This window comes from Pithys albifrons, chromosome 3 (genome assembly GCF_047495875.1).
Source record: "Pithys albifrons albifrons isolate INPA30051 chromosome 3, PitAlb_v1, whole genome shotgun sequence".
NCBI classification, from domain to species: Eukaryota; Metazoa; Chordata; class Aves; order Passeriformes; family Thamnophilidae; genus Pithys; species Pithys albifrons.
Genome location: NC_092460.1, coordinates 100302123 through 100315870, shown reverse-complemented (window position 1 = coordinate 100315870; position 13748 = coordinate 100302123). Strand labels below are relative to the sequence as shown.

Sequence of the window (13748 nt, the reverse complement as noted above, 5' to 3'; positions counted from 1 at the left end):
GCCAGGAATGCTGTGACAGGGAATGCTGTGGCAGGGCCGGAAATGCTGTGGCAGGGCCGGGAATGCTGTGGCAGGGCCGGGAATGCTGTCTGGGAATGCTGCCCTCCCAGTCCTTCCCAGCTCCTCTCCGGAGCTCAGGAGTGGCTGCACTCCCAGCCCACAGCCCCTCATTCCATACACAGAGCAGGGACTCCCTGCCCAATTCCCTCCTGCTGGAGCATTCCAGCCTCCCAGCAGTGCTGGGAAAGGTGGATGTGGCTGCACTGGCTGCAGGCTCAGGGCTCTGCCAGCTCCGTGTCCCAAGGGAACCAAATCCAAGGAGTGGGTCCTTATTTGCAGGATCCCCCATGGCCCCATCCAGCACCAGGAACCCGAGGCTTGGGCTGAGGCTGTGACTGACCCTGGCACTCCCTGGGCACTCCCAGGACACTGTCCCCAGCCAGGATGGGATGTGCCAGCTCAGGGGCACCTTTCCCATCCTGGCTGCCTCTGCTCTGGCACTGCTGCTCCTCCTGGGCACCTCTGCCATGGCCTCGTGTCACCAAACTGGGTCCTTCTCCAGGCTGGTCTCACCCCTGGGGGTGCTGGGCATGAAATGGGGCACTTGGGCACGTTGGATCTCCACAGACAGTTCTCAGTTGAACCTCTTGGGGGCCTGCAGGGGCTCCAACCCCCATCGTTAAATACATCCCTTGGCTGCATCTCATTCTGTGTGGGTTTCTGGTGGTTTATTTCTCGTTTCTCTTGGCCGTGGGTTGCAGGAGTTGTGGAGAGAAAGGAAGAGGAGCCAAAGGGTGCAACAAAGTTTACATTAACAATATTTCAACTAAACTTGCACAAGGATATTCAAGTTTCAGGAGGGACTGTATTCAGAACTAGTTTTTCCCACAGTTACACACCCTGCAAACCATCCAACATCACACAGCTACAGCTAATTATTAAGTAATAAATATTTCCCCCAAATTTCTAAATTTAAACAGTCTTAACACAACTTAGTTTGTTTAAAAGAGCTCTATTCATGTTACTCTGCAGGGCCTCTGAAGGATTCATTTCTCGCTTCTGCACCAGCTCAAGGTCTCCAGACAAATTCCATTCTTGTCTCAGCAGCACCTGCAAACTTGTCTTTGGTTTGCCAGCCTGAAAATGTCTGAATCTTCTAACAGGTCACATTGTCCAGCTCTGTGGCCTGGCCTTGAAGCCCTGACAGCACCACGTGGAGCTCAGAGCAGGACAGGAGCAGGACAGACCCCCCCGAGCCCAGGGCTGGGGCTGCCAGACCCCCTGGGCCAAGGGCAGCTTGTCCTTCCCTCTGATGGCACCAGGGACAGCCCATCTGCTCCTGGAGACTTCTCATCTCCTCAGGCCTTGAGCTTAATTGCTTTTACCTGCCTGCAGCCCAAGGTGCCCGGGAATTTGGTGACAGATGGCACAGGAGGAGGTGGCCTGAGCTTCCCTCTCCCTCTGGAGCCCCTTCTTGCTCGTGTCTGTCCATCCAGAGGGGTCTCCTGCTCTGCTCCAGCTGAGCTTGGTGCCACCTCAGCTCTCCTTGGGACCCAGCTGTGCCTCTCTGTTCCCTGGAGCCTCCACCTTAGAGGGAAGAGGGAATGTGGGAAGTGCCGTCCCTGGGTCAGGGAAGTCTGTGGGAAAAGCTGGAGGTGGTAATTTTAGTAAAGGATAAAAAGTCTGGTGTTTAAGGGCAGTTTAAAATAGCAGCTGTCAGACTTGTTTGGTTTGTGTTCTCCTGACCCACCTGTGGGTCCCTCACCTGTGCTGGGGGTCCTGGGAAGGAGGTGAGGGGAGATTTCTGCTCCTCAGGAACAGAGCAGAGTGCCCAGCAAGGCAGAACTTCTCCTCTCATGGATAGATCATGGAATGGTTTGAGTGGGAAGGGACCCTAAAGCCCACCCAGTGCCACCCCTGCCATGGGCAGGGACACCTCCCATAGCCCAGGGTGCTCCAAGCCCTGTCCAGCCTGGCCTGGGACACTTCCAGGGACCCGTGGGCAGCCACAGCTCCTCTGCCCAACTTGTGCCAGGGTCTGCACTGTGTGTCTTCTGGTTGGACAGGAGGAATTTGTTGCTGGCAAGGGTGGTCAGGCCCTGGCAGGGGCTGCCCAGGGAGGGTTGGAGTGCCCAGCCCTGGAGGTGCCCAAGGCAGGACTGGCCGTGGCACTGAGTGCTCTGGGCTGGGGGCCAAGGTGGGCATTGGGCACAGGGTGGGCTCCAGGGGCTGGGAGGGCTTTGCCAAGGTGGGCATCGGGCACAGAGTGGGCTCCATGGGCTGGCAGGGCTTTGCCAAGGTGGGCCTCAGGCACAGGGTGGGCTCTGTGGGATGGCAGGGCTTTGCCAAGGTGGGCATTGGGCACAGGGTGGGCTCCATGGGCTGTGAGGGCTTTGCCAAGGTGGGCATTGGGCACAGGGTGGGCTCCATGGGCTGGCAGGGCTTTGGCAAGGTGGGCATCGGGCACAGGGTGGGCTCCATGGACTGGCAGGGCTTTGCCAAGGTGGGCATCGGGCACAGGGTGGGCTCCAGGGGCTGGCAGGGCTTTGCCAGCTCAGGGGATTCTGTAATTCCATAATTCCACACCCCAGGAGCTCTCTGGCTCTGGCAATGCTGTGGTTTTGCAGTTTGGCCCATCAGGGGTCTGTGAACTCCATCAGGTAACAGGTTTGGGGGTGCCCAGCCCTGGGGGTCAGGAAGGCTGCAGGGACTGCAGACACACCTGCCAGGTCTGACATTCCCAACCACAACTGGGATTCTTCTGGAAGGGAATACTCCTGGTGTTGAGCTCCCAGCAGTCTTGGGATTTGGGTATCCAGAGTGGGATAACTGTATTTGGGGATGTGCAGCCTGTGTGTACCCTCGTGCTCGAGCTGGGATTTACCAGAGCTCAGAGCAAAGGATTTAAAGCCTAAAGTGTGAAACTCTGCATTCCTTGGCTTCCTTCCAGCTTTGCCAGTCCCAGTATAGACCAGGCCAATTAACTGGAAAGGAGCAGAAGCCTTTCCCACTGTGGGGGAAACATAACAGGAGGAAAGTGGGAGCCTGGTGAGCTGTGGAACAAAGTGAAGGTCACAGCACAATTGTGCTGCTCAGAGCAGGGACTGGCCCAGAAAATGGGTCAGTGGCTGAGAGCTGAGCACAGGAATTGGCAGCTGCCACTGGGCAGAGCAGGGCTGGGGGAGCAGCCTGGGGGAGCTGCCTCTCTCTGGTCCTGCTCCAGCTGGGGCTCCACAGGGAGGAATGGGAAGGGGATGAGTGGGGGACAGGCTGTGGCATCTCTGTGTTATTCCATCACACATCATGGAGTCATGGAGTGGTTTGGGTTGCAAGGACCTCACAGCCCACCCAGTGCCACCCCTGCCATGGGCAGGGACACCTCCCATAGCCCAGGGTGCTCCAAGCCCTGTCCAGCCTGGCCTGGGACACTCCCAGGGATGGATCCAGGGGCAGCCACAGCTTCTCTGGGCATCCTGTGCCTTCCCAGCCAGGAATTCCTCCTGGTTTCTGAACCTGAATTTCCCCTCTTTCAATGTGAACCCTTTACTGCTTGTCCTGTCACTGCAGTTCCTGATGAAGGGAATGTGTGGAGAGGCAGGAGCTGTGAGTGGGGTGGGGGGAAGCGGGGTCAGGTCTGTGGTGGGACAATGGATTTGTGCCTCAGAAGGAAAGGTGGAAATGTCTCCATTTGGCTTGAGAGTGGAGAGGGATCCAGTAGGAGAACCCTCAGGAAGGATGGAGAGCAAACCAAGGGGATTCAGGAGCTCTGAGACCTTTTCCTCTGGGGTCCTGCAGCAGGTTAGAGAATGTTCCAGCTGGAGAAGCCACGTGGGCAACTTGGCCCAGGCCATGGAGCAAATGCCATACCCCGGATGGGAGACAGTGGTTGGACTTGGCTGGCCAGGTGTGGGCTCCAGAGGTGTCTCCTCATGGAGAAAGGCAGAGGACATTCCCCAGCATGCCCTGATTGTTGATTTGCTCCCACCACATTGAAGCACTTCGTGAGCTCCAAGTGCCCAAACCGTGACTCAGCCTGTGCTCATTTCCATGTTTATGGCCCTGCAGCTCCCAGTGACCTTCAGAGCTGATGGCTCTGCTCAGAGCAGTGATTTGTGGGCTCAGTGGGCCCCTTATTCCTCTTCCCTGGCAGCAGCAGCTTCCCCCTGCCCACCCGTGGCATTGCCCACTTGGCACCCCTGGGAGAGGAGCTGGCACAGGAGCCAGGGCTGGGAATGGGGAGGGGGAGGACTGACTTGGCAGGGGAAGGTGGAAGAGGAGAAGGTAGAAGAGGAGAAGGTAGAACAGGCTTTGGAGTGGGTTGGCAGGACAGGCTGTTGAGGTCAGTGACCCTGTGTAGGGTCAGGTCGTGCTGGAGTCCAGCTGGATCCAAGCTTGCCTTGAGGGTCCTCTGGGGCTGCCAGAGATGAAGTGCTGGAGCTCCAGAGCTCCTGGGGATCCATCTGCTCCTCTCCCAGGCAGCCCAGACCTCTGGGCCTCATTTCTTCAGGACTTGTGTGTTGGTTCAGCAAGAATGAGCTGGTTGAGTTACCTTCCACCTTCAGCTTTTAGGGAAGGGATTCCTGGCTAAGAGGGTGGGAGGATCCTGGCACAGGTTGGGCAGAGAAGCTGTGGCTGCCCCTGGATCCCTGGAAGTGTCCAAGGCCAGGTTGGACAGGGGTTGGAGCAACCTGGGACAGTGGGAGGTGTCCCTGCTCATGGCAGGGGTGGCACTGGGTGGCCTTCAAAGTTCCTGTGCACCCAAAGCATTCCATGATTCCTTGAGTCTGTGTGAGCCCTCATTGGTGAGAACAGGCTTGAGCATTCCCAGGTCCTGGAGAGCAGTGGGATAGTCCATGGGATGTCAGTGTCCTCTCAGGGCAGGAGGATCAGCTTAGGGAACAGTGAGAGAGTGGGACATGGGCCTGATGAGATGCACCAGTGAGTGCTGAGGTCCTGGCTGGTGGCTTTGCCAGGCCTTCTCCATCATTCCATGAATCCATAACTAAGATCTCTGACAGGCTGTGGTGGGCAGGAGAAGTTCCTGTGAATGTCACTTTGATGCTCAGGAAGGGCAGGGCAGGAGAGGGGGGGAACTCCAGGCTGGGGATGGTGATGGAGCACCTGACTCTGGAAGCCTTTCCCCAAAACCAGAGGCCAAGGTGGTGGTTGGGAGCTGCCAGCCTGGATTGGTGGATCCCGAATCCTGCTTGACCTGTGGTGATGCTCCAGGTTGCCAGGTGAGGGAGGGCAGCAGTGCTGGTTGCCTTGACTGGGGCAAGGATTTGTGTTGTCTCTCACCTCATCCTTGGAGATGAACCGGTGAGACATGGACAGCTTTCAGTCTTTCCCTCAGAATTCCTCAGTTTGCTGTTCCTCTCAAGCCTGGCTGGATTCCAGCTGGGCTGCATCTCCAGCCCTCCCAATCCTCCAGGAACAGCGAGTCTTAACGAGCAGCGCTGTAATTGCAGAGCCAGAACAGGAGGCTCTGGAGAGCTGCAAGTTGGAAGTACAAAGTCGTACAAACGGGAGTTTTCCGGCGGGAGCTGTTGGAGGAGCCGCGACAGCGCGGCCGGAGCAGCGGGAACCAGGGCCGGGATTTGGGGCTGCTCCAGCAGCACAACCTTTGGAGAGAGAGCAGCATTTGCATCTCAAGAAAGGATGTGGAGAGGAGCTGAACGGCTCCGTGTTTGGCTGCCGCGCCGGGCGCGCGCCTGTGTTTGTTTTTCCCCTGCTGCCTGTAGGATTAGTGCCGGGATCCAGGAGTCGTGCGCTCCGATCCTTCAGGGAATTTGCTTTGGCTGCTGCAGCGCCGCTTAATTTATTAATAACTGCCGGGTTTGCATCCAGCTCTGACTGACACAGCACGGGGAGGAGGGAGCAGGGAGGGCTCCAGCCTGGGAGGGGCTGGAGCTGAGTTGGGAAGGACTGGGAAGGGCTGGGAGCTGAGTTGGGAAGGGCTGGGAGCTGAGTTGGGAAGGGCTGGAGCTGAGTTGGGAAGGACTGGGAGTTGAGTTGGGAAGGACTGGGAGCTGAGTTGGGAAGGGCTGGGAGCTGAGTTGGGAAGGGCTGGGAGCTGAGTTGGGAAGGGCTGGGAGCTGAGTTGGGAAGGGCTGGGAGCTGAGTTGGGAAGGGCTGGGAGCTGAGCTAGGAAGGGCTGGAGCTGAGTTGGGAAGGGCTGGAGCTGAGTTGGGAAGGGCTGGGAGCTGAGTTGGGAAGGACTGGGAGTTGAGTTGGGAAGGGCTGGGAGCTGAGCTGGGAGCTGAGCTGGGAAGGGCTGGGAGCAGAGCTGGGAAGGACTGGGAGCAGAGCTGAGAAGGACTGGGAGCTGAGTTGGGAAGGGCTGGGAGCTGAACTGGGAAGGGCTGGGAGCTCAGTTGGGAAGGCAGCAGCAGGGCTGGGTGGGGATGTGCCTGGGCCTTCTGGCTGTTGGGCTTTCAAACTTGCCTGCAATTCCCGTGCTTTTTTTTCCTTCTCTGAGTCATGGAACGGTTCAGGTTGGAAGGGACCTTAATGGCCATTCAGTGCCACCCCTGCCATGGGCAGGGACACCTCCCACTGTCCAGCTCTGGCTCCCAGGTGGTCCTTCAGGTGTCCCAGCAGTGCTGGCTCTGTCTGGAGCTTCTCAGTGGTTTGCTCTGGGCTGCCTGGAGCTATCCTTGGGAGCTTGAGGGGCTCCTGCTGCTCCCTGGTTTAATGAGGACACTCCTGATGAGATTCTCCATCAGAATCTCAACCCTGAATTCACTGAATCTTCAGAGCACATTTCATGACTTTCTTTCTGTTTCCCTGAGCTTTGAGAGTGTGCAAACAAAGCTTAATGGGCTGGGGAATTGTGCTGTGCCAGTGAAGCTCCTTCCTGCCTGCTCTGTCACTGGGACTGACCCAGCTTGGGGTTGGACATGGTCCAGCAGGACACTGGTCCTCAGAGGGACTCATTCCAAGGATGGTTTGGGTGGGAAGGGACCTTAAAGCCCATCCAGTTTCACCCCTTGCCATGGGACACCTTCCACCAGAAGGTGTTGCCATGGCCAATTCCTCTCCCTCTCTGCATCTCGTGCTCCTTGTGGGGCTGGGATTCCTCTGTCCCTCTGAGGATGTCAGAGTTGTGGTGGGTCCCAAATTCCCAGGAAATGGTTTCACCAAAGGGTGGGTTGTGTCTGAGACCCCCATTTGCACCCATCTTACAAAGGTGGGTGTTGCCAGTTTGGTGGTTCATTTTCTCAGCACACACTGCAGGAAGTTCACTGTGCACTGTCTGTCCTCTGGTTGGACAGGAGGAGGAATTTGGTGCTGGCAAGGGTGGGCAGGCCCTGGCAGGGGCTGCCCAGGGAGGGTTGGAGTGCCCAGCCCTGGAGGTGCCCAAGGCAGGACTGGCCGTGGCACTGAGTGCTCTGGGCTGGGGGCCAAGGTGGGCATCGGGCACAGGGTGGGCTCCATGGGCTGGGAGGGCTTTGCCAAGGTGGGCATCGGGCACAGGGTGGGCTCCATGGGCTGGCAGGGCTTTGCCAAGGTGGGCATTGGGCACAGGGTGGGCTCCATGGGCTGGGAGGGCTTTGCCAAGGTGGGCATCGGGCACAGGGTGGGCTCCATGGGCTGGGAGGGCTTTGCCAAGGTGGGTAGCTGGCAGGGCTTTGCCAGCTCAGGGGATTCTGTAATTCCGTAATTCCACACCCCAGGAGCTCTCTGGCTCTGGCAGTGCTGTGGTTTTACAGTTTGGCCCATCAGGGGTCTGTGAACTCCATCAGGTAACAGGTTTGGGGGTGCCCAGCCCTGGGGGTCAGGAAGGCTGCAGGGACTGCAGACACACCTGCCAGGTCTGACATTTCCAAGACCTCATGGCACAATTGGGATTCATTTGGAAGGGAAATTCTGCTGATGTTGATGTCCCAGCACTCTTGGGATTTGGGTATCCAGAGTGGGATAACTGTATTTGGGGATGTGCAGCCTGTGTGTACCCTTGTGCTTGGGTGGTGGAGTGGACTGAGGGTTCTGGGAGGGCATTTCCAACCTCAGTGATGCCACGATTGGCTGTTGCTGATGGTTCTGTGATTGGGTGTTGCTGATGGTCCCAACCTTCCCTGTGCCCCCCTCACAGCCCATCTGTGTCCCCCCCACATGCTGAGCATCTACAAGGGCTTTGCCATCCTCAGTGATTCCATGACTGGGTGTTGCTGATGATTCCATGACTGGGTGTTGCTGATGGTCCCAACCTTCCCTGCCCTCCCTCACAGCCCATCTCTGTCCCCCACATGCTGAGCATTGGCAGGGGCTTTGCCATCCTCAGTGATTCCATGATTGGGTGTTGCTGATGGTCCCAAACCTTCCCTGCCCTCCCTCACAGCCCATCTGTGTCCCCCCCACATGCTGAGCATCTACAAGGGCTTTGCCATCCTCAGTGATTCCATGACTGGGTGTTGCTGATGGTCCCAAACCTTCCCTGCCCTCCCTCACAGCCCATCTCTGTCCCCCACATGCTGAGCATTGGCAGGGGCTTTGCCATCCTCAGTGATTCCATGACTGGGTGTTGCAGATGACCCCACCCTGCCCATGCCTGGCCCCCTGACAGTGTCTGTGTCTGTGTCCCCCCCAGTGCTGAGCATCGGCGAGGGCGGCTTCTGGGAAGGCTCCGTGAAGGGCAGGACCGGCTGGTTCCCGGCGGAATGTGTGGAGGAGGTGCAGATGAGACAGTACGACTCGCGGCAAGGTGAGTGCTGCCCTGCCAGCCCGGGGCCCCCTGGGCACCCCAGGCAGCCCGTGAGGCTCCCCCTGGGCACCCCAGACAGCCCGGGAAGCTCCCCCTGGGCACCCCAGACAGCCCGGGAAGCTCCCCCTGGGCACCCCAGGCAGCCCGGGAAGCTCCCCCTGGGCACCCCAGACAGCCCGGGAAGCTCCCCCTGGGCACCCCAGGCAGCCCGGGAGGCTCCCCCTGGGCACCCCAGGCAGCCCGGGAAGCTCCCCCTGGGCACCCCAGGCAGCCCGGGAAGCTCCCCCTGGGCACCCCAGGCAGCCCAGGAAGCTCCCCCTGGGCACCCCAGGCAGCCCGGGAAGCTCCCTCTGCACTGCCAGCAGGCTCTGAGCTCTCCCCTTCCTTGTGCCAGGCAATGGATGCATTGGACGAGTTGTGTCCCGAGCTGTATCCCAAGTTGTGTCCCGAGCTGTATCCCAAGCTTTATCCAAAGCTGTATCCCGAGCTGTATCCCAAGCTGTGTCCCGAGTTTTATCCCAAGTTTTATCCTGAGCTATATCCCAAGCTATATCCTGAATTGTGTCCCGAACTGTGTCCCAAGTTGTATCCCGAGCTGTATCCCAAGCTTTATCCAAAGCTGTATCCCGAGTTTTATCCCGAGTTTTATCCCGAGCTATATCCCAAGCTATATCCCGAATTGTGTCCAGAGCTGTATCCCAAGCTGTATCCCGAGCTGTATCCCGAGCTGTATCCCAAGCTGTGTCCCGAGCTGTATCCCAAGCTGTGTCCCGAGCTGTATCCCGAGCTGTATCCCGAGCTGTATCCCAAGCTGTGTCCCGAGCTGTATCCCGAACTGTATCCCGAGCTGTATCCCAAGCTGTGTCCCGAGCTGTATCCCGAGCTGTATCCCGAGCTGTATCCCAAGCTGTGTCCTGAGCTGTATCCCGAGCTGTGTCCCGAGCTGTATCCCAAGTGGTATTCTGAGCTGTATCTCGAGCTATATTCCCAGTTGTAGCCCAAGTTGTATCCTGACCTGTACCCCAGGTTGTATCTCGAGCTGTATCCCGAGCTGTATCCTGAGCTGTATTCCAAGTTTTATCCTGAGTTGTGTCCCAAGCTGTGTCCCAACCTGTATCCCAAGTTGTATCCCAAGCTTTATCCCGAGATGTATTCCCAGTTGTATCCCAGGTTGTATCCCGACCTGTACCCCAAGTTGTATCCCGAGCTGTATCCCCAGCTGTGTTCCAAGTTTTATCCCAAGTTGTGTCCTGAACTGCATCCCAACCTGTGTCCCGAGGTGTGTCCCGAGCTCTATCCCGATCTGTATCCCAAGCTGTATCCCGAGTTGTGTCCTGAGCTGTACCCCAAGCTGTATCCCGAGCTGTATCCCAAGTTGTGTCCCGAGCTGTATCCCAAGCTTTATCCAAAGCTGTATCCCAAGCTGTATCCCAAGCTGTATCCCGAGCTGTATCCCAAGTTGTATCCCAAGCTGTATTCCCAGTTGTATCCCAAGTTGTATCCCGACCTGTATCCCGACCTGTACCCCAAGTTGTATCCCGAGCTGTGTCCCAAGCTGTGTCCCAAGCTGTATCCCGAGCTGTGTCCCAAGTTGTGTCCCAAGTTGTATCCCGAGCTGTGTCCCAAGCTGTGTCCCAGGTTGTATCCCAAGCTGTATCCCAAGCTGTATCCCAGGCTATATCCCGAGCTGTACCCCAGGTTGTACCCCAGGTTGTATCCCAAGTTGTATCCCAAGTTGTATCCCGAGCTGTATCCCAGGTTGTATCCCAAGTTGTATCCCGAGCTGTGTCCCAAGCTGTGTCCCAGGTTGTATCCCAAGTTGTATCCCAAGCTGTATCCCAAGTTGTATCCCGAGCTGTATCCCGAGCTGTATCCCAGGTTGTATCCCAGGTTGTATCCCGAGCTGTATCCCAGGTTGTATCCCGAGCTGTATCCCAGGTTGTATCCCAAGCTGTATCCTGAGCTGTATCCCAAGCTGTATCCCAGGTTGTATCCCGAGCTGTATCCCAAGCTGTATCCCAGGCTATATCCCGAGCTGTATCCCGAGCTGTATCCCGAGCTGTATCCCAGGGTGGCTCATACCTTTGCACTGGCACCCAAAGGAGAGTCTCTGCTCCGTGCTGGGTGGGCAGCTCTGGGAGGAGCCAGCACAGGCTGTTCCTGCAGATCTTCTGCAGGTGCCGGTGGGTGATGGGGCAGCAGGGCTGGGACCCCACACTGCACCTTGGGAGCCTGAAGAGGAGGCCACCAAGCTGAGTGGAGGGTTGGGGCAGCTCCGCTCTGAGGAAAGGCTGGGACAGTTGGGATTGTTCAGCCTGGAGAAGAGAAGGTTTCAAAGTGACCTCTTTGCAGCCTTGTGGTGCCTGAAGGGGCCAATAAGGAAGAAGTAGAGGGATTATTTCCAAGGGCCTGGAGAAACAGGACACAGGGAGTGGCTTCCTGGTGCCAGAGGGCAGGGTTAGATGGGATATTGGGAAGGAATTGGTGAATGGGAGGGTGGGCAGGCCCTGGCACAGGTTGGGCAGAGAAGCTGTGGCTGCCCCTGGATCCCTGGGAGTGTCCCAGGCCAGGCTGGACAGGGCTTGGAGCATCCTGGGCTATGGAAGATAGTGGTTGGAACCAGATGGACTTTAAGGTCCCTTGCAACCCAAACCATTCCCCATGATTCTCATCAAGATGAAAAGAAGAGAAGTCTCCATCTCCTGGGTTTAATCCTGATGGATTTGGGTGCTGGAAGGGTTTGGCCTGACTATACCTAAAGCTCCATCAGGCTCCTGGACATCTCCAGCTGTGATTATGGATTGAGGGAAGTCACAGGATTGTGTGGCCACCACCAGAGTGTCTGTTGGAGCAGACTGAGGGTGACTGTGACAAGGATGAAGCAGCTCAGGAAACTCATTGTGGTATTCAGTGAAATTCAGAGAGCAGCTTTCAGGTTGCTGTGATGGAGGAACATTGAGAGGTTCCTTTATCCTGCATGGATTGTCCTGCTTGGAGGGAAAAGGCCACAGGCTGGATATTGATGTACCCAACTGAGCCAGGGCCATCTCTGGGGGTGCCTCAGGCTCAGCATCTCCCTGCTGGTCCCAGGTCATGGTCACTGCAGGGTTTGTTCCCTCAGGAGGAAAATGTCCCATTGCCCAACTCTGTCACCGGCCCCAAGAAGTTCCTCCCTTCCCAGTCAGAGTCTCCTGTCAGTGCAGCTTCAATCCTTTGGGGCCCAAACAGAGTTCCTCAGATATTTTATATTTTCGGGAAGTATTTCCTGCTGGCAAGGGTGGACAGGCCCTGGCAGGGGCTGCCCAGGGAGGGTTGGAGTGCCCAGCCCTGGAGGTGCCCAAGGCAGGACTGGCCATGGCACTGAGTGCTCTGGGCTGGGGGCCAAGGTGGGCATTGGGCACAGGGTGGGCTTCATGGGCTGGCAGGGCTTTGCCAAGGTGGGCATCGGGCACAGGGTGGGCTCCATGGGCTGGCAGGGCTTTGCCAAGGTGGGCATCGGGCACAGGGTGGGCTCCATGGGCTGGGAGGGCTTTGCCAAGGTGGGCATTGGGCACAGGGTGGGCTCCATGGGCTGGCAGGGCTGTGCCAAGGTGGGCATCGGGCACAGGGTGGGCTCCATGGGCTGGCAGGGCTTTGCCAGCCTCAGGGATCCTGGGATTCTTTATGTTCTAAATTTATTTCTTCTGCCCTGCTGATTTGAAGATCTTTACTTTTGCCCATTTTCTATTTTCTGTGCCCAAATCCCCCCCTGCCCCTGCCCTGGCCCAGCCTGAGGCCGTGCCCTCTCCTCCTGTCCCTGTGCCCTGGGGCACAGCCCGACCCCCTGTCCCGGCTCCCCCCTCCTGGCAGGGATTGCAGAGCCAGAAGGTGCCCCCTGAGCCTCCTTTGCTCCAGGCTCAGCCCCCCCAGCTCCCTCAGCCCCTCCTGCTGCTCCAGCCCCTTCCCAGCTCCGCTCCCTGCCCTGCACACGCTCCAGCCCCTCCGTGGCTCTGCTGCCTGAGGGGCCCAGACCTGCCCCAGGACTCCAGGAGGGGCCTCCCCAGGTCCCAGCACAGGGATTGTCACTGCTCTGGTCCTACTGGCCATACTGGGATGTGGCTGAGCCATTTGGAATACAAAATCCAGCTGATGAGAGCAGAGGAAAGACACTGAGCCAGGGCTTGGGATGAATCCAAGAGCTCCCAGCAGGGAGAACAGGCCCAGGGAATGGTGAGGTGAGGGTGGGAGGTGTGTGTGATGGATGGGCTGAGGACAAACAACATAAACCTTCCTGTTCCTTTGGAAAATGATGGGGTAAGATATCCTGGTAATGGGGATGGAGTCAGAGTTTTATATTTGATAAAGGAGAAGAATGTAGGGGAGTAAATGGAGTTGACTGTCTGGAGTGAGTTATGGCACAGGCAGAATTTTGAGTGAGTGTTTTAAGTTAAAGCTACAAAAAACCTGCCCTGATGTGTGTTCCTGGCAAAGGAGAAATTGTGCAGGCAGGGAATGTGAATCCTGAGGCCTCTGGAATAAACAAACCTCTCAAGGAACCAAGATTAGGAGTCAGGGAATGTAACAGTTTGGGTGGGAAGGGACCACCAAGACCACCTTGCTGAACCCCTGCCATGGGCAGGGACACCTCCCATAGCCCAGGTTGCTCCAAGTTCCATCCAACCTGGCCTTGGACACTTCCAGGCATCCAGAGGCAGCCACAGCTTCTCATTAATATCATCATCAGGGACTATTTTTAATAGCTGAAATTAAAGACGAGCATTAATTTTTGGGACATCATTTGTCAGTGGTTGGACAACCTTGTGCTGCAGCTGCACTGGGGGCTCTGCTCCTGCCTGGGTTATTGCAGAGTCATCCTGAGCCTGTGGGCCAGGGAAATGCTGGGGGAAGGACCTGCAGCTTTGGTTCAGATCTTGGAGGAGTATTTGGGAACTGTAGTTAAGACAAAAGAGCTGTTTGGGATGGGCTGGGGGCACTGGGAAATGGGCATTTCTTATTTTACCTGGAAATGGGGCTTCTGGTTTGGCTCCTTCCCCCCTGAGCTGGC

General features: G+C 57.3%; 1 protein-coding gene across 1 annotated transcript in view; it reads left to right on the top strand.

The window, feature by feature from the left end:
* SHANK3 (SH3 and multiple ankyrin repeat domains 3) overlaps positions 1–13748 on the top strand; it is a 269795-nt gene that overhangs the window by 190068 nt on the left and 65979 nt on the right. Inside the window, exon 13 of the mRNA XM_071550093.1 lies at positions 8591–8704. Within this exon, the coding sequence (XP_071406194.1) occupies positions 8591–8704 (114 nt within the window). The remainder of the gene's footprint in view (positions 1–8590; positions 8705–13748) is intronic.